This window comes from Lichenostomus cassidix, chromosome 10 (genome assembly GCF_008360975.1).
Source record: "Lichenostomus cassidix isolate B80296 chromosome 10, HeHo_3.0, whole genome shotgun sequence".
NCBI classification, from domain to species: Eukaryota; Metazoa; Chordata; class Aves; order Passeriformes; family Meliphagidae; genus Lichenostomus; species Lichenostomus cassidix.
The window spans coordinates 14,842,329-14,860,040 of record NC_139491.1 but is presented as its reverse complement, the minus strand read 5'-3'; the positions used below and the strand labels follow the sequence as shown (position 1 = coordinate 14,860,040).

Below are 17,712 nucleotides of genomic sequence, written 5' to 3'. Positions count from 1 at the left end.
ACAAATCCCCATGGCAATGGGAGCCTAGGGGTGATAAAGAGAAGCAGATAGAGCTCCCAGAAGGATCCAGGTGAAAATGAAGAGCACCTACAAATCTGGAAGGGGTTAAAAGGGGTGTAACAGTGGGCCCCAGCAGGAGATTTAAGGACATGTAAGAGCACCATGTTCTTCAGAGCCATTATTGCACTCTGGGAATCTCAGTTGTCAGCACAAATGGAAAGGTTCCCCTGAACTCACCAAACAATGGTAATCCAACCCTCTGTTCAGGAGAGCAAAGCTTTCACATGTTTCTTCAATCTCCTTTGCACTGCTATTACATGTATTCTGTTTGAAGAAAAATAAGTCAATTTATTAACACAAGAAGGTGGACAGAAATAAAATAGCCTTGTACTGAAAAATATTATCATTCTCTGTTTCACAGACAGCTGAAGAACTTTGTGTAGGAAAAATGCACACAGCTCTTCCTGCAAAGAAAATATAAAGTGAGAAAAGATAGTGGGATGCTTCCAAGGGTTTGATACCTTAGATCTGCCATGAACACACACAATGGAAGCTTTAAAAGAATGTGGAAAACTTAATTCCTAATGCCATTCTCAACTCAGGAAAAACTTCATGCAATTTAGAATAATATTAGGATGTCACACGTTTTTCTTTTATTCCCTGATCTCACCATCTTGCCAAGCAACTTCTGTTTTCAGTAATTTACCTAAAGAGCTAGAACAAATGGAAAATTCAAAGATTGTCCCTTCAGGTTGACATCTGAGGGACATTACACGGAACAATTGGCACATACTGGCTAACAGGCCCTAAAGAGAGGTAAATTTAAATGCATTCCCCAAGGGTGGCAGAGACAAGAAAGCAAGCTGATGCTTTGTAATAAGCATCTGCTGATTGTATAGTGGACAAGCATAAAACAAGGCCAGCATGCACAGAACTTTAAAGCAGGTGAGACAATTCCGCCCTCACAGCGCTGCAGATACAATTGCACATTTTAATTTCACTGGCATAAAAAGGTTATGTCTTTTTCTTTCCTTACTAGTTAGCTCACTGCTCTGTTGGAAAGGGGTCAGGATACCCTTTACATAATATAATACCTATTTTTAGTTCAATTATTTTGCTTTCTCTGATTTTTTCTGTAGTGGCACAGTACGTGAGGACAAGCTGTCTATTAGGCTTTTTCTATTGCAGGTATTGTATGGCATTGTCTAATACAAATAAATACATGGCTCACCAGGAGCTTATGATAGCTTACGTGACTGCTCTCAGAATTCAAAGAAAAACAGTTTCTCTTATTAATTTGTATGTAGAGTCCCAAAAAGTACAGGACCCTTCTGCACAGAAGAAAAGATTCTGCCAGCTAACACTGCTGTTGTTCCCTGAGCTTTGACAGCAATACCACAACTGATATTCTGGTTATATTCCTATTCAGTTTTAAAACACTTTCAGCATGAGTCCTAAACTACAGTAGCTATATCTATGTTTCTATTAATACGTAATACTTTTCATATGCCATGTGAACATGAAAAATATCAAATCACCTATCATATGTAATGATGACAGGCCCAAAAATACTGGAAATTGCTGTTAGAATTGTTTCAGTAGTAGTAATTAGTTCTGTGTTCAGTGGTCCTGGCTTTTCTGCACTCTGTCTCATCACCACAAATCTTATTCCCTCACACAGTAACAAGCATGATGAAGTAAAGAAATCCATCAGAAAATGGAAGTTGTAGGTAGACATTCTGAAAGGTGACTTATGCCCTGTGTCCATTTAGTGCTTATGCAAAATCTGCTGCAGTGCCACACATCCCAAGGTCTCAGTGACTTCATGGAGTGTGATAGTTCAGCAGGAAATGAACTTCTGTGCTCACAGTGCAGCCTCTAAATACTGTCTGAATCCTTGGTTTACATGATTTTAGGTAGATGTAAAAATGTATTTTTAACAGGTTATTGAATTTTTTTATCGTGTTTTCTTTTTTTCTTACTTTATGGATGCAAAAGTTAATTTAAAAATGTTTGGACCTAATCTGCTTAGTCTAGAAATATATACTTGTTACATTAATAGATAGCAGAAATCCAAGTAATCCCTATTGCATTGATAAGTGCAGAAATTTGAATTTAGATTTTCTGAAAAAAAACCTAATGTTTAAGCACCAGTATTCGACATAAAATGCCAATCTTTGCTCACATCAAACTAACCTTCCCTTCCTCATCAGTAAGCCTTTACACAGGCTTGCAGTCAAGGGCATGCTAAAGTGCTCTGATGAGCTGGGACCTCAGCCAAGTCTGCATTTTTGCATTATTTAAAGCAGGCAGAGATAAGGGAAGAAAACACCCAGGTAACCCAATTTGACCCTGGCAATTTTCAGTACCATTCCACCCTTCAAAGAGATGTCTTGTTCTACCTGACAGTTGCTTACATTGCCTTCATGATAGGAAATGTATGTTGGAAATGTTTTCTGCCCAACATGTCTTTTTTTTTTTGTCTTTTTTTCCTGTATTACCTACTGCTGTAAGCATCTTCTGCATGCTGTTGATTTATACATGATGTAGCTGACTTTGTTGCTAGTGTGATTCTGCAAAACATCATTTTTTAAAGCTATGAAGAGATGATGCAATGACATCCAACCAAAAAAGCCTCAGTCTTTAAGGAATCCAAATAAATAACATCAGCATTATGAAATTGCTTATGAAAACACTGTAGGTTATTTCCACGTTCAAGAATTATTTCATACAACTAAGTTAAAAACATCATTGCTGTCACAAACAACCAAGAGGTGAGAAGCAATGGTTGTTTCCTTTGTAGCATCCATGGGTTGCACAGACCCTAAGACAGCCCAGGCATTTCCTGCTCTGAGCTCAGAGAAACCTGCAGTGTCTACATAAAAATAGATCTCTGAGCATGGCTTTGAACATGCCTCTGGTGGAGCCTGTCAACCTGGGAACCAAGCAGAAATGTTCTGCTTAAAATGCACAAAGATATAACCAGAAGTGGGCCAAATTCAACATACATGATTGACAGATCCTGCAGACTTAGAGTTTTGGTCTTTGCTTGATGTAGTAATGATTGTATGAGAATTTGCACAAAGAATTGCAATTTTACTTGTCTTCAGACACAAAACAAGGAAATTAATCTAAATTACCTACTAAGGGAGTTTACTTAAACTGATTTAAACACGTGGGTAAGCCTATTTCAGAGTTAAAACAATCTTGATTCAATTTAGCCTCATTTACTTAGCCCGAAGTGAATGAAGGAAAACAAAATTAAAGCTACTTTAATTTTGAGTGAGCATGTTGATGCAGGTATCTAATGAAGTTTTGCTAACTTAACATTAAATTCATGTTGTTAATTAATTTCCCTCTCTGCTGCCCTTGAAACAAGACGTCAATATGATGCAACGTTAGTATTTTGTTGCATGCTGGAAGAAGTACAGATGTATGAGAATGTTTTAGACCTGGAAAAACACCACCAGAAGAGGTACCATACAAAATACACCATCCCTCTCCTGAAAAACAAAATGGTACAAAGAGGTCAGCAAAGAGGAGCAGCAATACAGGAATGGAGTTCTTGTGGAATTTTCATTTTCTGTGATTTCATTTAGTGAATTAAGGCTGTAAGAACAAGGATTGGTTTTTTAGGTATTGAAAGTCTTGGCCTTTATGAAGAATTTCAGTGACTTCTAAATTAGTGGCTTCTCAAGAATTTCTTTGAGGGTTTTTCTACTTTCAGTGGAGCTTGTCAGGATATTTTTAGCACTTTCCCAATACTTTGAAAATTTTAAATTCCACAGAATTCTGTTCTGAGTTATAACGAATATCTAAACCATAACTGGATTTGTACAGATGTGAGCTAAATAAAATGTGTTCTCTGGTATATAATTATCCTTTTGAAGCTTAAAACTATAGCAAACCAAATAACTCCAATTTGTGTGAGCATTGTTAGTTAATCTCATGTCTCTGAGGAGTGGAGGACTGATATAAATATATAAATATATATATATATAAAAAAAATATATATTAAAAAAAAAATATATATATATATACCTTGAGTACTGACTTACAAAGAGTGGGTTTTTGCCAGGGTTTGAGATCTGCAGGATGAATAAGTGTTAGCAACACTTACTAAAGAAGAAAGTTACTTCTTTTAATCATGTTAATATTCTGTTGGAAGGCTTTTGCTAAATTAGAATGGGAGAATGAAGGATAGGAAAGCCCAGTAAAAGATATATGTGCAAACCACTATTTCAGTACATTTAATCAGCACAGCATGCCATATATTTTTCCTTCACCAGATAATAATCTTCTACATTGACTTCATTATAAATAAATTGAACACTGAACAATAAACCTTTTTTTTCAATTGGCATCCCCCTTCAGTGTCATTTTTCTTCACACACAATACTTTTATACTTTAAAAAAATGCATTAGAAGGTTGGCAAGTTGATCAAACTCAAAGCACATTTCTTTTATAAAACTGTTGAGGAATAAAAAATGTTCACTATCAAGAGATTTCAGCCAAACTCTGGAATGACTGTTCTTTACTGTCAGTCTAATCTAGTTGGATGTAAAGCTTAACAGCTGAATAAAGAGGATGATGAGCACAGTGCCAGTATTAGAAAGGTTGTTCAAGCCTCAATATCCCTTATTCAATTTCTCATCCCTCCCCTCCTTAGAAAGGCAATAACTGTAAATGTCTCCTGTCAGTTCCAGGACCTTGTGAACCTGAGGACCTCATTGATGGGATCATCTTTGCAGCTAATTACCTGGGCTCCACCCAGCTGCTGTCTGAGCGCAACCCTTCCAAAAACATCCGCATGATGCAGGCCCAGGAGGCTGTGAGTCGAGTCAAGGTAGGGCATCTTTATGGGCTCTAGAATACTCTGATCCTTTGGCAGCTGATCCCTGAAGGGTGCAGGATCTGCAGCCTCAAACCTCTCCTGAGGTGCACTTAGGTAAGTAGCAATGAGTAAATACCATTAGTTTCCAGTGCTTGCTATACAAATGCATACAGCAAAATAGAAATTATTCCAGAGTCTGTTCAAAATTATTTGGAAGCTGTATGAAAAATTCAAGTATGAAAGACAAATAGCTGATTGCAATTAGAAAATATTCCAATGGCAAAGCACAGGATATTTGTTTGTGACTTTACTCTTCTGTTATCACTTCCTTTAACTTACTACAAATTAAGAAAGTCAGTCTCAACATTATTACTTATATTATGACTTTTTAGGACAAGAATATCCACTACTGTTGTTTGGACTTGGTGTTATTTACAGTGAACAATTTATTTGTAAATAATGTACCACATACTGCTTCATTCAGCTGTTTAAAGAAAATATTTTTGGTTAAGAATCCATGTAAGATTTTTTTATTTCAGAAGTTATTCTGCCTTTGCTGTAAATACCTCATCTAAATGAACACATTGTTAGAAAGAGGCAGATTTAAATGCGAGGAGAAAAAGAATGTGCATAGTCAATGAAATACTTAATTGCTAAAAATTGCAAGTTTTTGAAGGAAACCAGTTTGGAAAGGCCACTTAAAATAGATTGTTGTGACTGATGATTGATTTAACACTTAGAAAGAAATGGAATGCAAGAAAGGTCCAGTTCTTTAAACTTTCCAAACCTTTCAGTTTCTATTTAGCATATTGTGATGTCTTGAGCTGCAGTAAGTAATTGTTGCTTACAATTAACTCCCTAGAAACTGTTTTGTATATTAATACCACCCCTGGCTGTCAGGGGTACTTGACTCCTCTAGAGAGTCATGGCAGGGAGTTTGAGCTCTGTTTTGTTCAACAGTTACATGTAGATGTGTGATGAACACAGAGAGAAAACCTTGGGTTTAAGATGCACGTGCTGCCATTTTTGACTGCTGTAAATTTAGCAGGATAAGTGTTGGGAGCAGCTGGTAACAGACAGCACTTTGGTACCAATTCTTTTGTAATCAACTGTCAACGTGCATAATGCCATGAAATAGAATTATGCTTGAGAACTGCAGAAGGTATAAACAAATCTTCTTCTCTTGCACATCCTTCCCCCACTGCTCCCAGTTTTTTAATTTTCAACAGCCTGGATTCACAGTCAAAAAGTTTCCCTGACTTCCCACACTGTCTTTTCTCTTTCCCTGTGTGTACATCTGTCTGCATTCTTTTTTTTATGCTACTCCTCAGAGGATGCAAAAGGCGGCTAAAATCAAGAAAAAAGCGGTGTGTAAACTGTTTTTCTTGAATGCTAATGTTTACTTACATTTTTGTTGTCCTTGTTTTCCATGGAGTGTCATATCTTTCATTACAGATCCTCATAAAGTTGTCGTTTTGGTTTCTTCTTTGATACACAGTAGAATAGTGAATGGAGTAAAAGGAACTCATTTTCTTCATTGTGCATTTGCTGGAGTGCCTGTCTGCTGCCCTTCTGCTGAATACCTATGATTTGTTTAGTCCAGATGTACAGCCATTGTTATCTGTGAGATATTTTTGAATGTAATGCTTATTTTGATTTTACTAACCAAAGCAGTAAGATGTATTTCCTGTGCCTGTGACTTACTGTGTATTTATTAAATTATTGTTGATATTTAAAACCAAAATAAATTCACCATATAGTAGCTGGAACAATTCATACAGGAAACATTGCACTCAGTTAAAAACAATACTTCAGATTGTTACTAAATACAGTTGACAAAAATACCACCAAAAGGATGGAAGCAATACAAGTAGTCTCTGCCAAAGTATGGGCTTGCTTTGTATTTTGCTGGAAGTTAATTCAAGTAAAATTAATCTGAATGAATTATAGGCATAGCTAAGCCTTTAAAACTCCAAAAAAGAATAGCAAATACATAATTCTCATAATGAGCCAGTGCCTGACCTGGAGACTGTGCCTTCCCTTAGCACAGGATGAGACAATCTGTGGCCATTTTATTCTGAGGCTGCTGCCACAGGTGCTGCTGAAAGCCAGCTGCAGTGGTGCCCTGTGGACAAGCAGCCTGGAGGAACACATATGTTCCTGCTGGACTAGAGAGTCAGGGAAGCTCTTGGACAAGGCTGCAGTGAGAGGTAGCAGCTGCTTTGCCACCTCTTCTGCTGTTTTCTCAGGTGGCCAGAGCCAGGACTCACACTTTGGCATGTGGCATTACACTGTGATCCCTCTTGCTCTGTGACCATGGCCTCTTATGGGGTATGGAAATGTTTCCCCCCTGAGCAGTGGTCAGATATTGCAGTCTAGAAGTCACCTGACAGCTTTCTGTGGTACGAGAGAAATATTAGTTCAGTGCAAAAGTCTTTATTTTCTAAGAAAAGAAACCCTAAAAAGATTTAAAAAAAAAAAAGAGTCCTAAACCCCACCACAGTACTGAGCATCTGTTTGCACTGAATTTTTTTGGTGACCTCGCTGAAGATGACAAGGGCTAAAGAGCTGATGGGGACTAAGTCACTTTCTCAGTTCTCCTACCTTCTCAATTCTGGTGTCTCAAGTCCTGAAGTGCATCAGTGAAAAAGTGGGGGAAAAACAGCCATACTTTTTCTCCTGTTTTGGCCATAAATAAAGAATTTTAATACTTGAGCTGTCAGTCCCACAAGCTCCAAAAACTCCTTCTTACCAGAAAATCAGAGTATGCTTCACTCTGTCTATGCAATAAATGTACTCTTTGCATGTCTCTAGAAACACCTTGGAATAGCCATCTCTCTAGTGGTTTAAACTGCAGTTGCCTCACATCACATTACGCTTGAAGCAGTCAGTGAGTTTGTCATTCTGAAAAAAAAAAATCCTCTTGTAACAAAGCATCTGTTTTTTAGACTTCTGAGGGAGATTCCCAGGCCTTGACTGAGGTGGATCTGTTCATCTCCACACAGAGAATCAAAGTTTTAAATGCAGACACACAGGTAAGTTGGCTTTAAACCTCTTGAAAAGAATGTTGAGTTAGACCATGCTCCTGTACAATTACTGGGACACTTTATTAAACCTGGATAGATTCAGGTATGCAGACTATTCAGAAAGAGCTCCTGTTGTTCTAACACTTGCCAATATAGTAAGACTGGCACCAGTTTTGCTTATTTGATGTATTGGAAGATGTCTGCTTGTTACTATAATTGAGCTATAATTCAATTTAGAAAAAGATTCAAAAGCCTTTCAGAATGCATGTACACTGCACTTCTGGAACAGTTTTGGACCCCAGATTTACAGTCCAACAGGGAAGCCATTTGCTGCTTTGACTAAGCCATTCATATCTTGCCAATTTTAACATTTAATCTCAATTTTTTTCCATAAATCACATCTGAGCCACCATCCTCTTGGCTAAGGTAAATTATAAATCATTCATATAAAAGCAGGATTTTAATTATTATAGAATTTGTTTTTCTAACAATGGAAACTACAAAGCACCTTCTTCTTCCTGAAATTTAGGAGAGTATTACTGTCCTTTAATGTGAGGGTAATGATAATATCTCCAGGAAATTGACTATTTTTCTTTTAGTATCAGCAGATGTCCTCAACATGACACTAGAATTCCCAAGAGATGAGCCAGATGAGTAGAATAGCCCATCTAACATGGGCAGCAATATTTACAGTCTGCCATCCATAAATCCCCCTGACACTGCATTTCATCCACCATAAGCAATACCACTACTGCTTATGGCTCAGCCTTTTTTTGACCTCATGGTACACATGCATCATCCAGAGATTATATTATAAGAGCTGATAACTACTTCTTGCATTAGCAGAAAACAAAATGCTCATAATTAATCAGTGTAAAGATGACTACAGGCAATTATTGATAAATGAACAGCTACAGTTTATAGTTGGAATGTATGGCAGTAAATAGGTAAGGTCTCTTTGTTGAGTAAGGATTAGACTTAGTGGAAGTCACTCTTCTTGCTTCTTTAAATAGTTCAACATTTCAGCTGAACATCAATCCTTTTAAAAATAAAATGGGAAAGTCCTTTGAAGTAGTCCATACACACTGTCAAAGGAACTGTCATCTTTTCTTCTGATCCCCTGAGATTTGTAGTGATGCAAAATGCAATCCTCCTTGATGAATGGTATCTAATATCTGAGCTGTTCAACCAGATGAAAATAGTAATAGTGGAAATTGTTACAATTCCAAGCTCTCTGGTGTTTGCTCTGGGTTTTTGGTTGTGATTTTTGGTTTGTTGGTTTGGTTGTGTTTGGGGTGTTTTTTTTACCGTGTGTCTTTCAGAGAGCTGTAACAGAATTATTGCCATGACTTTTTAGCATTTTTGGCTTGGTAACACTTTTCAGTGCTGGTGAAGTTCCTGACTGGTGCAATTACCATAGGTCTATTTCAGCTGGGGTGGCAGCTGGCAGAGACAATCTCTACGTTCATGGCTTTATCAATTACATAAACCCTATTTCTGCAGCGTGCCATGTGTTTTAATCCATCTGTAGCGTTGTGAGCTCATGTGAGGTAAGAGCTGAATGAAAATGTAAAATTCCCATTCAGAAAATGACATGTAGCAAGGTTCAAAATGCTGAGCAGTGCGAGTCAGGTGCATTCCCAGGCTGGAGGAGAGCCAGCAGAGGTGATTCTATTGCCCTCAGCAGCACTAGGAAATGGCACCCCTGCCACTTTGTAGTTGCTTATGCATTTAGTTGCTGAATACATTCAGCCCAAGTCCACCACCTGTTTTGCAGAAGGAGCAGCCTTAGCTTTGGCCACGTGCCTTGTTGATAAGAGGGGAATCCTTCACTGTGCCACAGCTTTGTGGGGTTGCTCTCAGTGCCCAAAGCAGCAGAAGCCACAGCAGCCTCTCCCAGCTTCTTGCTCAGACAGTGAAGAGAAGCTGGGAGTGAAGCAACTGTGAAAACTAGGAAAGAAAAATAAAGATGTAGGGCTCGCAAATGTGTGTGTGCAGAGACTCTGGCGCATGATTGGCTCCATGAAATCGCCTGACTCATTAGGCTGTCTAATTCACACTCCCACGGGACTACAGCACTTTAAAACTTGGAGGAATGCTTAGGTTTCCTCCTTCAGCAGTTCTTTGGGTTTCAAGAGAAGCAACAAACAAGATTCTAAAAGAATTCAGTGGAAAGGAAGGGATAATCTAAAAAGGGCAATTGAGACAGGAGAAGAAAACAGAGCTTTCAAAAAAGGCTGAGAGGCTGACTTTCTAAGGACAAATACAAGGATAATAAGGATGGAATGGATGGGACTAGAAAATGGATAAGGGAAAGAATAAAGAGGCACATGGGCAGAGATAAAGGGATTTATGGGAAAGTAATAAAAGAGAGGGTTGGAAAAGAGATATTGGTAATGGAAAATTGAGTATAATGGAAGATGGAGTGAGAAAGGAAAAAGTCAGTCACAAATAAGTCAAAAGTAAACACATGTTTGCAGTCACTAGATAGTATTTGCCTCATTCCTAATTGTTACTGCATTGGACAGGAAAAATGTGGGATGGGTAGGTGGAATGATTGTTTTCACCCTGCAAGGGAAAAAAAAAAACCCAAACCTTTTGAGTAACATCTGTGTGATGATATGGGCAGAAAGCCTTTCTTGGCAGGTGAGATTAAATGCCTTCATTTTCCCAGTGCATTCACTCTTGTGCACACTGCATGTATGATTACACCCTTACACAACACTTAGTGCACACTGCAGAAAGCAATTATCTCTGCAGAGCTCCCCACATCCTGCTGAGAGATGTCCATTAAAAACCATTTCTCCATTCTGACAGAAGTGCTGTAAATCCTCCTGAGCTCCCGCAGCCCTTAGAGACACTCCCCAAACCACCTCCTAACCACCATTACTTTTCATAGGTTAGGCATAAGCATTATTTCAAGCCTGAGAAGAATCATTACAATAATTTTATGGGTAATGATTATCTTCAGCAAGACAAGTGGTTCTAAAAAACAATGGTAATTTATAGTTTTCTCTGTCAAGTTAAATTGTACGGAATTTCTTGAAACAATTACTGTTGTTGACAAGAGAAACAATCTTTCTTCATTAGGCCTTAGAAAATTGTTCAACTAATGCTAAACTAATGCCAAGCTGTTTATATGAAGAATGCTGCTGCTGATATAAATTATGAAAATTGTAAATTGTCTCATACCACATTTTTTTGTTCCTATTCAGACAGAATTTGGTGGATGCTTTTAGCTGTTCAGGGTGAGGGACAGGGATGGTCAGGACACATTCTCAACTAGTTTGACCACTACAACTGTTATGATTCTGGTTGTTTCTAGTTTGAGATAAAAGCCTGGAAAAACTCTCCAAACTGACCAGTGACCCCAGCAAGAAGCAGTTTTCAGATGCACCCTTTCTGTTTCTTTAAGAACAGTTCATCTTCACAATGGCAAAATATGCAAAGAAATAACATCACTTTCCAACAGCATGAAAATACTTGTAAAACAGTAGCATAGCTTTTCATTCCTGCTTTTCAGTAGCAACCACGCTGTATTTGCTCAGGCATCACTTCCATTGAAGCCAATGCCTTGACCAGCCACTCAGCTTCCATTGGGAGTTGAAACCATCGACTGCACAGGGAATATCAGGTCTGGGCCCACAGGAAGTGCTTCTGTAGCTTTTGTCTTTCTCAAGCAAGAGACCATCAAGGAGAGGGGAGATGCAGTATTTGTAGGAGAGCAGCAGGCAGGGAGAACTGCTGTCTTGTCGTTGCTCTGTGCAGGAGACGATGATGGACCACGCGCTGCGCACCATCTCCTACATCGCCGACATCGGCAACATCGTGGTGCTGATGGCGCGGCGCCGCATGCCCAGGTCTGCCTCCCAGGACTGCATCGAAACCACTCCTGGCGCCCAGGAGGGAAAGAAGCAGTACAAAATGATCTGCCACGTCTTTGAGTCTGAGGATGTAAGTAAATGCAGTCAGTTTGTTTAAACAACAGAGGTCATGTAGCGATCTCTGAAGTCAATGGCCATTCATGGGCAAGATTTACCTGTGGGATATCAAATTGATCATTCATCCTGGATTATATCCTTTAGTCCAGTGGGTTGGCACAAAATGACACATCTGTGCCTCCAGGTGCTTGCAATGAGGCGGAGCCATTCTGGAGCTCTTTCAAACTGAAGCCAAGTTGCTGAGAACATCTTCTGCCTTGGCAGGACTGCACAAGGCTGCCCTCTACCCACTCCTGGTTCCCTGTGGCTGCTGACCTGTAGTTGTATGTACTCTCCAACGTGCCACTTGATCCTTTGGTGTTTAAGAACACGTTCAGCTGTTTACTTTTTTCAGTTCTCTTTTTTCATCCTAGCGAAGATTATGAATTAGAATTTTTAGATAGAATTTTAGAGTTCTGTGCATCGCTGCTGTACATCAGGTTTCACTGTTGTAAAAAGTGCTGACGTGCCTTCCCATACCTCTTGTGACAAAAGAGGATGTTTTGTGTTTTCCACTACAAAACCAGGTTTGGGTTTGTAGTGAAATAGATACTTGTGTCTGAAGTGGCAGAGCAAGGGACATCAACCTAAAACATTTATGGAAAAGTATACCAAGCCAGTAAAACAAAAAAAGCAGTATTTGTTTGTTTCTATCTTGACAGTAAGAGGCAGTACGAAACATTTCCCATCACTGTTATTATAGAAACAACTTCAGATATAATTTCTGGCATACCAATTAAAAAATAATTGAGTTCTTTGGTTCAGTCATAACTCAGAGGTTGCATATATTTTTGAGCTAAGCAATGCATTTTCATTATTTTAAAGCAATTAAACCTGTGAAGGAGAAATGGCATTGTCTAAAGGTTAGGGGGCTAGACTGGGGTTGTTCTGAGACCAAGTTAGCTCAGCTCTGTCACAGCTTTGCTCGGGTGACCTTCTCAAGCAACTTAATTACATTATCTCTAAGTTGTGCATAATGCTGAAGACTGCCATAAATATTCACAAGACCTCAGAGATAGAGATTAAATTAAGATGTGAAAACTGGCTATTACTGGCAGCAATAAAATAGAGTGTGACATCTGGAGATATTGGTTCTGGGAATGTAGAATGAAGGCAAAAGCAGAGGATGAACTACAGAGAAGTAGCAATGGAGATTAGAAGGACTCAGAAGGGACTGGTGACAAATTTTAATAATAAAATGATATGAAAATGTCCTGAGTGAATTCTATACTACCATACTACCTAGGGCAGTGGTCACAGCACCAGCCTGACAGAGTTCAAGAAGCCTCCAGACAATGCTCTCAGGCACAGGATGGAATTTTGGGGATGTCCTGTGCAAAGCCACGAGTTGGACTTGATGATCCTGATGGGTCCCTTGCAACTCAGCATATTCTGTGATTCTGTACAAACCTCTTGGTATAGTAATAAGACTTGAAAATGTAGTTTAAAATCTGAAGAAACCAGTTGTGACTGGCTAGGCTACTTATGTCCTTAATTTTCTAAAGTAATTTTCCAGTCAGACAGATTGGTGCTTTTGTGTACTGCAGCACAAATGAAATAAGAAAACAATCTTTTAGCATCAAAGAAAATAGCTGATTATTAGATTGTAGGAAGATACAGATTTATAATGTTGTCCAGAAAACCCCATGCATTCATAATGCATCTAAAACATACTGACTGTCTAAGAAGGTGTGTTGCATTTCCAGAATACAAGTTTGATTAGTAATATTTTTCGTGACCGCACAAATGATGACCCACAAATACTCAAAACTCATGGCATTCTCCTGTGAGCTGCAGTAAACTCAGAGTAGGGGAAAAAATTCAAGTGTAGAAAAAGCAGGTAACACATTCCTTTTACTGATCTCTGTTCCTGTGTGTTCCCTTGCCATCTAGTGGCATGTGCAGATAAGTGCTCCTAAATTTAAGAGGGCATTTTGAAAAGGAGTTCTCAACAGTAGCAAGCTTTAATCGTGGCTCTGGCTGCATTCCAGAAATGATCCCTGACATTGCTAGTCGAGGTGTTAATGGGAATAGCTGTCCTAGATGTGCAGTGGGTAAATAGGGGTATTACTGGTTTGCTGGGAATGTGGGACAGGCATTATGGCAGAAATAGGGGAGCAGATGGCTGTGTTGAAGCAGTGTTTTCAGTCCTGTAAAACCAGGGAGGAGAAGCAGCAGGTGACACCATAACCAAAATCATCAGTGCACACACTGTGTCTGTGAAGGCATGTGCAAGCAGAGCATCCCTTCTCTCCTCACCCCTGCAGACAGCCTGTGCTCAGGGGCAGGGCTTGTGGCACTCCTTCCCATCAGCTCTGTTCCATGTTGGGCCAAAGCCAGTACTCTGCAGTGTTTATTGGAATGGCTACACGAGCAGCATATGGCTGCTTGCTACTGAAACCTACTGAGGAGAGGCGATCAGCAGGGTTTTGAAATGGAGTTTGCAATTTGATTGTGGATGTAATGGGTTCTTTCTGTACAACAGACCTTAAAGTGACTTCTGTCCATGCTAATGCAGGAACTTTGCAGGATCCTTTATTTTGATTGTCTTAACATGCAGTCTGTCTCCTGATTTCTTGTGGTTTCATTGGTAACCTGTTAGTCTGTCCTTTCTCTGAGGTGTGTTTTGCTCTGCATTCTAGGCACAGCTGATAGCTCAGTCAATTGGTCAAGCTTTCAGTGTGGCTTACCAAGAGTTTTTAAGGGCCAATGGAATTAACCCAGAGGATCTCAGTCAGAAAGAATACAGTGACATCATCAATACCCAAGAGATGTACAATGATGATCTCATACACTTCTCCAATTCAGAAAACTGCAAAGAGGTAAACTAGTTTTGCATATTCATTTCAGATTGATCCATTTTTCTCAGAGGAATGTAGTTCTCAGAAATATCTTTTGGCATTTAAAAGGATGACAATTTCAAGATGTGTCCTTTGTCAGTACTGTGCTACTAAAGCCAGCTTTATGGTTTATTAGGATTTCTTGTTTTCATGTTTAGGATCTTTCTGTTTCCATTAATCAGAACAGTAATAAAGTGCATTTACATCTGACATAGGTAAGCTCAGTGCTATTCACAGCACACAGAGCAAGGTGATTTATGCTTCACCAAAATACTGATACAGAAAGAGCTGACAGAGTTGTGGTGTTCTGCAGTAGATAACCTCAGCAGAAGTCAGCTGGCCATCAGCATTCCCTGTCCTTCCACTTCTGAAAGAAAATAATTCCCCATACTTTCTTCAAGAGTATACTCTCTACTTAAACTCTTGCTCCGCTTCTGCAAGTGTGAGCTGTGCTGTGGTTACTAACCAGTTGACATCACCACAGTTCAGGAAAAGGAATCATTTATGTTACATCAGGGATCTTACATTAACATGCTAGGCATGATTATATTCAATAATTAACAATATTAATAATGTTAATAATCATCAGGAGATCCTTGCCTGAAAAGAAGGACAGACAAGCCTTCTGAGATCAAGAGACAGCTTGAGCACTAATGGCAGAAGTGGAGCACAGCCAGTGTTGCAGGCACTGCTTTAGCCACAAAATACTGGAGGCTCCCCCTCAGGCTGCCAGGTTCCATGGACAGAAATTCCTTAGCATTCATTTACTTGGCATCCAGTTCCAGCACTTTCGACAGAGTTAACCATGGGTTAGTGTTTTGCTTATTAGACCTACATGACCTTCAACAAATAAGTGGAGGATACCCCTGAGAACAAACAGATGTGTGTTACACAGTCAAGAGTGAGTTTGAAGTCAGGCTACCACCTAATGGCAAAGAATAGAATTTGGTTTGTGATTTGTAGATGTTATTCAGGAGCGACTGAGATATTCATGCTCAAAGTCAGATGAATCAAAGCAAAAAAATGTTTTTCCTTTTTAATTGCAGCTCCAGCTAGAAAAACAGAAGGGAGAAATCCTTGGGGTAGTGATTGTGGAATCTGGATGGGGATCCATTCTACCCACCGTTATCCTGGCCAACATGATGAATGGAGGCCCTGCAGCCCGTTCAGGAAAACTAAGCATTGGAGACCAAATTATGTCCATTAATGGTACCAGTTTAGTTGGGCTACCTCTTGCAACATGCCAAGGGATCATAAAGGTACCCCAAACTTACAACTCTATGCTGTAGATTGTAAGCCAACAGAGATGTAATCTTCTGACAAGTGATCCTTCTGACAAGTAGATTTCCAGCAGATACAATTTTTCATATCACTGCAAAAAAACCCAGTAATTCGTCATTAACGAAAAGCAGAATTAGAGATTCAGGAGTGATAAAGCACAGAAATTTAGGGCTGGAGAAGATGACTTCAGCTTTGATACTGGGCTATAACAAATGAGGCCAGGTCTGAAAAACTTGCCTAAATTAAGTTACTCGACTATCTTCAAAGTCTGCAGCTTCCCCACAGCCTCCAGAATAAAATACAAGGATTAAAATCTCCTATGCTTTTTTGGGCTCCATGCAGATAAAGTGGATGGAGGCTGGTAGACTGCAGGACAGATCAAGTGAGTAGATGATTCTGCAGACACGATGGAATCTCAGAATATATTATGTTTAGTCACAGAGACTAAATCTGATGTCTCTGCAGATTTACCAGGAGCAGCAGCAGCAGGAGGTTAATTAGCCAAATGCTGGAATAGGGAAAGCACTAGTCACTTTTGGGTTTTATTGAAAGATTTGTTTAAATTTCTTTAGTAATTAAAGGCAAAATTTTAATGTTTTGTTGGGCCAAATATCTTGGGAAATAAATAAATGTAGCTCTGTGTTAACAAGAAGTTTCTGTTGGTGTTAGCTGGTCTTTCTCAGAGCAGCTGCTTAACACTCTTGCAATTAGGAAATCACTGGTGAGGGCACAGTAAGATTCATTTCAGAAATACTGACTTTTGGAATATCTTACAGGGACTCAAGAATCAGACACAAGTCAAACTGAACATTGTCAGCTGTCCTCCTGTTACTACTGTCCTCATAAAACGGCCAGACTTAAAATATCAGCTGGGCTTCAGTGTACAGAATGGAATTGTAAGTTTCTGTATCATTGATTATTTCGGGGTTTTTCCCTTTCCTTTTTTTTTTTCCCCTTTCAAAAAACATACTGAAAGAATCTTTCATGACCTCGCTTTTTCTACTGTTTATTAAAACCTTATTGTTTCTGAGTAATATAATGCAAATGGATGACACCAGCAGAAATTCTTGAGGGATTTTCCTACATAATACAGCAACAAGATTTATAGCCCAGGTTATTTGGTGTAATAGCCTGATCTGCTAATTCATTATAACTGCCATTAGTGCCAGAATTGCAAGGAAAAGTTATGCTGAAAAAGGTTTTTGCAATTGTAAAACTGTCTTTAGTCTTAGATCTGATCCTGTTTCTCTTTTTTAAATTTCATAACACACTCACTAAGACTTTTAATTTTTCTTCTGTGCATAATTTATGTGGATCACACGGCAGTAGGCAAGGGAATATAATTGTGACATCCTGTTATTAAAACTAAACTCTTACTGAAACGAAACCTCTCATTACAAAGTAATTGTATAGATTGTGGCCCAGGTACCCCTTCTCTGTGTGCTGCAGCTTCCCCAGCAGCAAAGAGGGGAACAAATGTGGCAGGGAACACTTACCCTAGGCACCTCAGGGTCCTCCTCTTGCAGTGCTTCCTTCCCCAGCCATTCTCTGACACCTTTCCAAAGCAAACTCCCCACACAACTAGCTCAGGTACTCACTGGTCTTTCTGGGGGCTGACACTAATTAGAGATTGGCAGTAGTGCAGGACCATCACCATCTCCTCTTCCTCCAGTCTAGGAAAAAAAATAATCAGGCTGCTCACACAGCAAACCACTTCACAAAGGACTGTGGGCTGTATCCTCGGTTCTGT

The 17,712-nt window shown here is 39.3% G+C and overlaps 1 protein-coding gene across 3 annotated transcripts in view; it reads left to right on the top strand.

The window, feature by feature from the left end:
• Window positions 1-17,712, top strand: part of APBA2 (amyloid beta precursor protein binding family A member 2) — an 87,677-nt gene that overhangs the window by 62,182 nt on the left and 7,783 nt on the right. For 2 of the 3 annotated variants that reach the window (XR_014854325.1, XM_085070797.1), the window contains exons 5-11: window positions 4,702-4,847; window positions 6,167-6,202; window positions 7,784-7,870; window positions 11,630-11,815; window positions 14,484-14,663; window positions 15,728-15,940; window positions 16,739-16,858. Coding sequence is in view for 2 of the 3 variants with exons in the window: in XM_085070797.1 (XP_084926923.1) it covers window positions 4,702-4,847; window positions 6,167-6,202; window positions 7,784-7,870; window positions 11,630-11,815; window positions 14,484-14,663; window positions 15,728-15,940; window positions 16,739-16,858 (968 nt within the window). In the remaining variant the exon portion in view is untranslated. The remainder of the gene's footprint in view (window positions 1-4,701; window positions 4,848-6,166; window positions 6,203-7,783; window positions 7,871-11,629; window positions 11,816-14,483; window positions 14,664-15,727; window positions 15,941-16,738; window positions 16,859-17,712) is intronic. The other variant, XM_085070798.1, reaches the window with a different exon arrangement.